This window comes from Dama dama, chromosome 30 (genome assembly GCF_033118175.1).
Source record: "Dama dama isolate Ldn47 chromosome 30, ASM3311817v1, whole genome shotgun sequence".
NCBI classification, from domain to species: domain Eukaryota; kingdom Metazoa; phylum Chordata; class Mammalia; order Artiodactyla; family Cervidae; genus Dama; species Dama dama.
In genome coordinates, this window is record NC_083710.1 from 39,001,168 (window position 1) to 39,011,135 (window position 9,968).

Below are 9,968 nucleotides of genomic sequence, written 5' to 3' on the forward strand. Positions count from 1 at the left end.
GTCATCTCTGTGATTGGATGCTCTCAGTGCTTGAGAAAGGGCACAAGAACAGAAATAGGCAATAGTCTGGTTTTAGAACAGGATCGAAAACCAGCCCAGTCCCATGTTTTCTATTTAAATTTATTATTGTATGTGCAGCTTTAAATAGTATTAAGACATCCTCTTCATGGTTACTCATAGTTACTTGTACCCAGGGCAGGCCTCAGTATCTGGAGTTATGGTCTGTGCCAAGAGGAGCTGGGAAGGAAAGAGACAGACTCAGAGCTCATTGGTCTTCACCCATAGGACAGAGGTTGGCCTGCAGTCCGCAGGCCAAATCTGACTGCTGTCTGATTTTATAAATAAAGTTTTATTGAAATACAGTCACGCTTAATCAGTTATATCTTTTCCTCGGCTACTTCTGCACTACAGTGAAATCATAATTGAGTAGTTAGGCCAGAGATAGTTTGTCCTATGAAGTCTAAAATATCTACACTCTGGCCCTTTATAAAGTATCTTTTTTTCCCCCTAATTGAAAAGAGATGAGAATAGTAGCTGAATTCTGTGAATGGCATTGAGGAAGTCATGTTTTTTTTCTTCTTAAATTACTGAAGGAAGTAAGATGATCGCATGGACTTACATGCTTTTTCATAAACATTAACTTCTTTATTTCAGTTTTACTGGGACGTGATTGACATACATCACTGTATAACTTTAAGGTTTGCAGCATAGTGGTTTAACTTACATATGTTGTGAAGTGGATTGCTGCAGTAAGTTTAGTTAGCATCCATCATCTCATGGGTAACGAAAAAGAAGAAGCAATTAAAGAGCATTTATTTTCTTGTGATGACAACTCCTGAGATTGCCTCTCTTAACCTTCCCACATCTCCTACAGCAGTGGTTAACTGTAGTCGAGTCATGTATATTATACCCCCAGTGCTTCCTTTAACAGGAAGTTTGTGCTTTTGACCGTCTTCCTCCCTCCATGAATGAATGGCATGATTTCCTTGTCCTTATGGCCAAGTAATATTCCACTGTGTGTGTGTCCCTCACCTTCTTCACCCATTCATCTGTCAGTGGACACTTTAGTTGCTGCCTCATCTTGGCTGTTGTAAGTGGTGCTGCTGTGAATATTGGGTGCGTGTATCTTTTTGAATTAGTGTTTGTTTTTTCAGATAAATACCCAAGGTGGAATGACTGGATCATGTGGGAATTCTAATTTTAATTTTTTGAGGAACCGCCATACTGTTTCCATAGTGGCTGCACCAACTCGAGTTCCCACTGACAGTGCATGGAGGTTCCCTTTCCTCCACATCCTCACCGGCACTTGTTTCTTGTCTTTTTGAGGATGGCCACTCTGACAGGTGTGAGGTATTTCACAGAGTTTTGACTTGGTTTTCCTGTTGCCTCATCATGTGAGCACCTTTCCATGTGCCGCTGGGTGATTTGTTTGCTAGAAGTTAGGATCACCTTTGTTTTCTGCGCTTTTTTGCCTCCAGCAATTAGAAATGTCGTGGAAAGTGAGTATTCGTCCAAATTGAAAAAACTTGTGAGTCATACGTTTAGAAAACTCATGCTTTATTTTCTAGGTTCTTCAGCCGCTTCAGCAGCGGTTTTTGAGAGTGATAAACCAGGAGAACTTCCCACAGACATGCCAGCAGGAGGAGGTGAAGCAGGAGATCACGGCCACGCTGGAGGCCCTGTGCGGCATTGCTGAGGCCACCCAGGTGGACAATGTGGCCATCCTTTTTAACTTTCTTATGGACTTCCTTACCAATTGCATTGGGTTGATGGAAGTTTACAAAAACACACCAGAGACAGTCAACCTCATTATAGAAGTTTTCGTTGAAGTTGCGCATAAGCAGATATGCTATCTTGGAGAGGTGAGTCGTTGGTCCCTTCCAGATCAGAGTTCCTGAGAGCTGTGTAACAGGGTAACAGACCCTTCCCACTGAGTGAACAATTATTTGAAATAATACTCTTGTGCCCCCAAAGCGTTGTTCAAAAAAATTATTTTCAAAAGAGTTCAGAGGATGGCTCATGGAATGAATGTAAATTCTTGCCCTAAAAATGTTAATCATCAGTCATTTCTTTTGACTAGTATTTTACTCCTTATTCAGATGAAGACTATTTGATAAAACTGTTGGATTATGGTAGAAAATTGTAACCAAGTTCTCTATGGTGGAACCCTAGGACTTAGAATCTTAGGTGGCGATTTGTGTCTTTGTTTTGTAATCAGATGAATGTTTAGACTGACTAAGTTCTTTTATATTCAGTCAGCAAAGATGTTCCCGATTTGTGTTTTGTTGTTGTTGCTGTTAGATCAAAGTGGTGGTTTAGTTGCTCAGTTGTGGCCGACTCTTTGCGACCCCACGGGCTGTAGCCTGCCAGGCTCCTCTGTGGGATTCTCCAAGCAAGAATACTGGAGTGGGTTGCCATTTCCTTCTCCATTAGATCAAAGGAAAGTGCTCAGAAGTGAGGTTTCATTTTGTAAATGGTGTTAAGTGTCATCACAGGTGTGTTGTTCAGTGGTTAGGCCAGGGCTGTTTATTCTAAGCTTTGGTACTCTGTGCTTCTGCAAGTTAAACCATTTTCAATCTTAAAATAAAACTTGTCATAGAAGAAGTTGAAGTAGTAAAGCAGTTCTGTTGCCAAAATCATACTGTCTTTCTCGTATGTATTATCAAATTCACACAAAGTGTCAAATTTTATGTTAGACTACTAATACTTTAAATGCAACTGTAGTCTTATGCTTTTCCATTTTTATTAATGCTTTAATATAATTTAAAACAAATGTTAGAGCAACTATCAGAATTTAGAGTAAATTTATTATATCCAAATTTAAATGTTCTTTGATATTTATGTTTATTTCCCAGCCAGGTTCTCCCTCGTAGCATAACTTCTGCCTGCTTTTTTCCAGTCCAAAGCCATGAACTTGTATGAAGCCTGCCTCACTCTGCTGCAAGTGTATTCAAAGAATAACTTGGGGCGGCAGAGAATCGATGTCACAGCTGAGGAGGAGCAGTACCAGGACCTTCTGCTCATCATGGAGCTTCTGACCAACCTTCTGTCCAAAGAGTTCATAGATTTCAGCGACACAGGTAGTGTGTGCGAGGCTTCGGTGTGGCCTCCCCGGGAAGCTCCGTTCACATGGTAGGCAGAGTTGGTCTCTGTGGCTGTGGGGGCGGGGCGGAGGGCCCAGCGCTCTGTGTGCCAGGCTCTCCTCTTCCAGGGACGGCAGTGCTGGTGTCTGCCCTTCATAAGGTTCCAGTCGGTACCAGGCATGCTCCTGTCCAGCAGCATGAGGCTGGTACCACTGCTCACTCACATGAGAGAGGAGGAAACGGCACAGAGAGGCTGTGCCACTTGCCCAAAGGTGCACAGCCAGCAGGTAGCAGGGCTGGTGCTCACATCCCCACATGGGACTCCAGAGGCCATTGTCTTCAGAGTTAGTTTAATTGACTCTCTCCTCTGTGTCCTCTGAGGTATGCCTAGGGAGCCCGAGCCTTGGTCAGTGCAGCTTGGGAGCCACTGAAGTTGGGCGCTGGCACACCACTCTGTGAAGCCCTGCGCTGGGGCCTCCCCACCAGCAGGACCTGGGGGAAGTCTGTTAGCTCCGCTGGGCCTCCCTCACTGTAGAGGGGGTGTGATGGTCAGTGCCTGTCTAGTCAGGTGGGTTTCAGGTGGGTTAACGATGAGCTACAAGGTACTTCTGGTACCTCTTCTCATCACTTGCGGTCTCGTCACCTCTGCTGTCACAGGCCAGTGCATCTGGGTGATTTGACCTCGTGAGTACTGCTGTCTCCTCTTCTCAGAAACCTCCCAGCCCCTGGGCTCAGCCCACCTGACACTGGACACTGTTCTTTGCACTGGTCACTTTCCTGTCCACTCGCCAGCGGTTTCTGGCAGTCTCTGCCCTGTGTCAGGGCCCCGAGATGATGGAGCTCCACTGCCCACTGTCTCCAGGCCTGGCTGCTCACGTGGGTGTCGGTCCTGGGGTTCCTGATTCCTTCAGGCTGGCACTGCGTCACCTTTCCTAGATCAGGTGACCCTGTAACACCTCAAACTGTTCTGACCTTTCCCTTGAAGGGTGTGTGTGACACGACTTGCTGAGGTTCTAGCACTGTGCCCATTGGTGTGTGGACATCTGAGGGGAGTGTGGACCATAGTACGCGAGCCCTGAGCCCTGACTGGAGTTGAGAAGTTGGGAGGGACAGAGAGCTTTGTGTGAAGGGCATTCGGAGGGGCCAGCAGACCCCAGGAGTGAGCCGTGGAAAAGAGGTTATGGGTCACTGTGGACAGGCAGGTTTTCAGAATAAAAAAGCAAAAGGATTAAAATCATTTTAACATGTTAGAAAAGAAATTGAGGCCAAAATGCTCAGGATTGAAAGTATAAAATAAGGGTAAAAAGAATAGAGTAAAAGGTGGGTAGAGTTGAAATCTAGAAGGAAAAAAAATGAAGACAGTTAAAGTACAAAATGAAAAAGCAGCCGCATTAGCTGATATAACAGATGGTAAAATTAGAAAGAATGAACACACTGGGTGAGATATCGAAGCACATTTGAAAGTGAACCTCTGAGCGACGTTCCTGGGGGAACCGGCGGCTGCAGAGCCAAGTGCCACAGTCCGGGCCCAGAGCCTGTCCCGTGAGCAGGTGTGGGGCGCGGGGAGCCCCACGAGCAGCCCAGGCTTCCTACCAGTGGGACTGAGGTTCAGCAGTGCCCGACTGTGGACAGTAGGATCCTCCCAGCTAGAGCTGAGCCTCTGAAGAGAAGGACAGAATTACACTGAAAACGTGGTTTTTAAGTAGAGGTAGGTTTTTTTTTTTAACCCCATTTTTTTTTTCCTCCTTGTTGTAAGTGTAACATCTCATAGTAGAAAAGATGTGAAGTATATAGACTGAAAAACCACCCATACTTTGACTTAATCCAGAGTCAGCTGTTTCAGTTGCTTTTTGTTAATTTCTCTTTAGGTTATTTTGTACAATTTTTTTTGTGGTCATAGTCCAAATGTAATTTTATATTCTGCCTTTTTCATTGTTAGCTTTTCCCTTGTCTTTAACACATCTCATGACTTTCTCATGGCTGCATGTTAACCCACCTGTTTTCCTAATATTGAACATTTGAAATACAGTTTCTTAGATGTTTATTTATGGATTTTGGTCCTTTATCTATCTAGGTCTTAGGAGTCTTAGTAACACTTTTATGCCTCATTTTTGGATTAAGAATAATAATTCTTTGTCATATTGGCAACTTTAAAAAAAAAACCCTCTATTTTATGTAATATTCCAGTATTTTTCTCCCTTCCTTTTCAGCTTAGAAAAATCCCATGTACCTAGGAGAAAAATGAATATTGCTGTGGAAATAATTTACTCCACAATATGACCATTGTGTCAGTGGAGTCACCATTACTTTTCAAAAAACGTTGATGAAGCACTAGTTTTACTTTCATCACTGTAGAATGATAATGTCAACACAGAATACCTGCACCCAGTGCTCAGACCCTTAGAGCGAAGCAGGAAAGGAGGACCCGGGTGTCTGTGTCATCCTCCCGTGGATTTGTTTTGTCCTGGGGCGTGACTCCACTTTCACTGTCAGGCGGGAGAGCATATCTGTCTGTTGATGTTGCAGCTGTAAGACCGCTTTGCTGTCACATTGCAGATGAAGTGTTCAGAGGTCAGGAGCCTGGGCCGGCAGCGAGCAGATCTGTGTCGGCGGCGGACGTTGTGTTATATGGAGTGAACCTGATCCTGCCTTTGATGTCACAGGACCTCTTGAAGGCACGTGAAGAGAGGAATGTCAACGTTGAAACCATGCGTGCTTGAACGTGAAGGTTCAGGATACTTGGGATACAAGTGCACGTCTGATTTAATTAAGGGGCCAGTACCTGTGAAGTGTGCGTGAAAACAGCCTGTGTGTTGCTATGCTGTGTCCTTCACACCTGGGCCTGCCCCAGCCCGGTGCCCATCGGTCCCTCGGTGGCAGGGAAAGACTGGGTCTTCTAGAGACCGAATGCTAGTGTTCGCTGGTCGCTTGTGTTCAGCAGATACAGTACGTTGTATGTGTGTAGTTGTATATGTAGATGTGTCCTCTGGTACTTCCCCAGCACATGCCCAGGCTGAGGGGCTGGGCATCAGGGTCCATCCCAACCGCTCCTGGACAGACAGGTGGAGAGAGCAGGGCTAACTCAGCTGGTCACGCTCCCTGTCTGACTGCACTGGGCCTTGTCTCCTCTCACCAGTCTGTGTGGAGGGTGTGCTGGTGAGGAGGCCTCACACCCCTTCTGCCCCGCCCACCCCAGAACCATCCAGGAGTAGGAGGGAGAGGAAGAGGGGGCTGGGTGCTACACAGAAGCGGGGGAGGGGCAGACCCTGAGGAGCGTGTGCGTACACGGAATGGTAGGGCAGACCCTGAGGAGCGTGTGCGTACATGGAATGGTAGGGCAGACCCTGAGGAGCGTGTGCATACATGGAATGGTAGGGCAGACCCTGAGGAGCGTGTGCATACACAGAATGTGGGGCAGAGCCTGAGGGGTGTGTGTACACACAATGGGGGGAGACCCTGAGGAGCATGTGCTACACAGAATGGGGGGACACCCTGAGGAGTGTGTGTACACAGAATGGTGGGGGAGACCCTGAGGAGTGTGTGTGTATACAGAATGGGTGTGGAGAGAGACCCTGAGGGACGTGTGCAGTTGAGGGTCAGGGTGAGGGTTGTTAGTTCCCAGCACAGGATCCATTAGTTCCTAACATACTAGCTTTATTGTAACTTTTTTTTAACATCTTATTTGTGTCTTTGTGTTTTCTGTATCCTGTATGTGTTTTAAACAAACCATTAGAAGCTTGGTGCTTAATGCTTTATTCCACTAATGAAAACAGATATTGAACATCTAAATATTTAATATTTCTTTTTCAGTTTCCAACTCTGTGTAATCAATACTACAAATTAATCACATTTATCTGTGAGATTTTTCCTGAGAAAATACCACAGCTTCCTGAAGATCTTTTTAAAAGTCTGATGTACTCGCTGGAACTAGGAATGACATCATATCCTTTAAATGTGTGTCGTGAGCACTTGGCACTGGGGAAAGACGGTGCTTGAAGAAGCATTTTCAGGAGTTGTATTTTTCCTTTTGTTGTTCAGTCTTATTTCTTGAAAAGCAGCGTCTCTTAGCTACAATGATGCTGTGTTTCTTCGTGAATTTGCCTCACCTTGGCTTCCTTTCACAGATCCCAGGGTCTCTGGTCCCTGGTCCCAGAGTCCTGTCTGACAGAGCCCAGTCAGTGGAGCTGGGCCCTGTTGCTGGCCTCTGATCTTAGCCCTACTCGGTTGTGTGCATTGCAGTCAGAGCACATGGAGACCCCTAGTCCTGGGCCCCAGGCCATGCGGGCAGGCTGGGACACAGTGGGGAATCCTCGTCTCTCACCTCACTCAGCAGACTCCCATGTACTCACTTCAGTGCGCTCACTTCTAGAACAGCCGTCCACTGGCTGACAGCTCTAAGTGTTGTGTTCTGAGTCACGGCTCTCTGTGCTCGTTGTTCTTTGACCGTGGTGCTCAGAATGAGTTCGGAAGTTTGCCAGCTCTGCCTGGAAGCTTTGACTCCATTAGCTGAGCAGTGTGCAAAAGCCCAGGAGACGGATGCGCCCCTCTTCCTCGCCACGCGGCACTTCCTCAAGGTGAGGCACTGGGCCTTCCTGCCAGGCGGTTCTGATTGCTTTGTTCCTGACAAGGCTATCTTTCTTTCTACTGCGGTTTCTGGAGCTCAGCTTCCTAGCTTCCTCGGATACCACTCCTCTGTCGCTTTGTGTTCTTGAAATTCCACATGGTGACTGTACCAGGAATTCGATAATCAAATAACTTTATTTACTACAGCAAGCAGTAACATCTTCACATTTGTCCTTGGGTTTTTAGAAAACCATTTTCTTCACTTTTTAGAGTTACTTAATAAGAATAACTACCACCTTCTTTTTCCCTCTTGGAATGGGGAGGGACTGAAGGGTGGTACGGTCATCCCATGTCTTTATTGAGAGGTGTTCCTCTGTCTTCCAGCTGGTGTTTGATATGCTGGTTTTGCAGAAGCACAGCACGGAGATGACCACTGCGGCCGGCGAGGCCTTCTACACGCTGGTGTGCCTGCATCAGGTACTGGTGTGTCCCTGGGCCTCTCCTGGCTCATGAGGCGGGGGTGGGGGTGTTGGACAGATGGGCTGCTTGTTCCTCAGGGACTGGGCGTCCATGCGTCAGCTCCTTCCTCGAAGCCTTGTTCTCAGTAGCTCAGGCATTCTCTGTGTTTATCTGACAAACTGTTCATAAGTAGTTACTTTCCCTTCTCCATTGTCATGACCATCCTTTGCTTGATGGCTACCCTAAAACTTGTCCTGAACACCTGTGCTGAAAGACATGGTCTCTGTCCTTGAGAAACTCACAGTTTTGCAAGGAAATGAGATACAGGAGCCTGGGAACCCCGAGGAGTCTGCCCTCAGGAAGCCTGGAAAGCCACAGTGTGTTGTCTCCTAGGACAGGGTGGACAGCTGTGGGCGGTTGGAGCCTGGAGGGCATGTGCAGTACCCCCTTGACGGGGCGGGGATGGGGGGAGTGCAGGGGTTTGACTGGCCCGCCCATTTTCCACAGCACCCTGTCCCCCTTCCCAGTGGAGAGGTGCCTGTGGGTGTGGGGGAGGTACGGAGGCTGTGCATTTGCTGGGCCTGGGACCCAGGGTAGGTTTTGAAGAGCCTCACATGCTACTTAAAGACTACCTTCCTGCAGCTCCTGGCTCCAGGGGCCTCAGGGACTTCTCACCTCTGCCATGCGTGGTGCCCAGCTGGGGGGAGGGGTGCTCCTCCATCACCTACTTCCCTCCACCGTCTTTCCTCCACCCCTGGACATAAGCCATTACATCTTGGTGGCCTTTTAGAAAACACAGGCACATGTTGTAGAAAAGAGGGCAGGGCCTCAGGCTTGGCTGGTCTGGCCCTAGAGCCACTGCTATTCCTGTGACTGGGGAAGTGACGTGTGTGTGTGTGTGTGTGTGTGTGTGTGTGTACACTTAATCCACTGGGGAAGTGACGTGTGTGTGTGTGTGTGTGTGTGTGTGTGTGTGTACACTTAATCCCTGTGCACAGGCCTGCCTCCTGGGGGCAGTTAGGCCAACTCCATGCTGGGGCGGGGGGTGGGGTGTGTGCCTCACTCCTCTTTGTCCAGATGGGTTTAGCATCTGGCCTCCCCACTTTGGTTCATGATGTCCTGAGAAACTCAGGAGAAGGAGTAAAAGCAGCTTTTTTCATGGCGCTTATCTTAGAAAGCTGCCCTGCATGCGTTCCCTTAACCCACACCCTGTTGGCCGTGCTAGGCTTTATTGTGGAGGGCGTCACGGGCAGGGAAGCCATGCCCACTACCGCCCCACGCCACTGAGCCTGGAGCACACCTCCCTTCTGCTGCAAGGGAGGCGGGGCCATGCCCCTCCCCGCCCCCGCCCAGCTTCTGTTTGCACTTTGTGCATGCGCTGTCGTTGCTGTACGGGTAGGATTTCTGCATCGACCTCGAGGAAACCTGGGAGTCAGCTTGAAGATGTAGGGCCCAGGAGTCCACCATAAATCTACCCACCAAGAGTATCGTAAAATGCAAAAAAAAGTGCTTTGAAACAGCAGGGAGAGGTGGCGGCACAAGGTAGGTGATCCTTTGGGCTCTGGATGCGGGTTCTTGGATCTTTCTTGCTCAAAGGCCTCTGGTCTCGGGTATGTCCTCGACTGTCTTTGTGGAGAGCTTTTGTCTATAAAGCAGGGGTGTTAATAGAGTCTGCCTCATAGGCTTGTTACACAGCAGTGAGTTACCAGTGGAAAAGCTCAGAGCAGGAAGTGTCAAGGATCAGAAGAGCTGCTGGCCTGCCTTTTGGACACTGCAGCCCACTGATTGGTGTTTTGTGTAGTGTCTGAGGATGGTCATGCTTTTATGTACTTATCTTACGGATGCTCTGTGCCCTTCTCTCTC

General features: G+C 47.9%; 1 protein-coding gene across 5 annotated transcripts in view; it reads left to right on the top strand.

Annotated features, from left to right (window-relative positions):
* Nucleotides 1-9,968, top strand: part of XPO4 (exportin 4) — a 93,278-nt gene that overhangs the window by 76,615 nt on the left and 6,695 nt on the right. For 3 of the 5 annotated variants that reach the window (XM_061133369.1, XM_061133370.1, XM_061133372.1), the window contains 6 exons: nt 1,569-1,862; nt 2,900-3,080; nt 5,640-5,758; nt 6,894-7,024; nt 7,540-7,657; nt 8,031-8,123. In XM_061133369.1, the coding sequence (XP_060989352.1) occupies nt 1,569-1,862; nt 2,900-3,080; nt 5,640-5,758; nt 6,894-7,024; nt 7,540-7,657; nt 8,031-8,123 (936 nt within the window). Of the gene's footprint in view, nt 1-1,568; nt 1,863-2,899; nt 3,081-5,639; nt 5,812-6,893; nt 7,025-7,539; nt 7,658-8,030; nt 8,124-9,504; nt 9,648-9,968 lie in introns of those variants that run through there. The other 2 variants (XR_009691305.1, XM_061133371.1) reach the window with 2 other exon arrangements.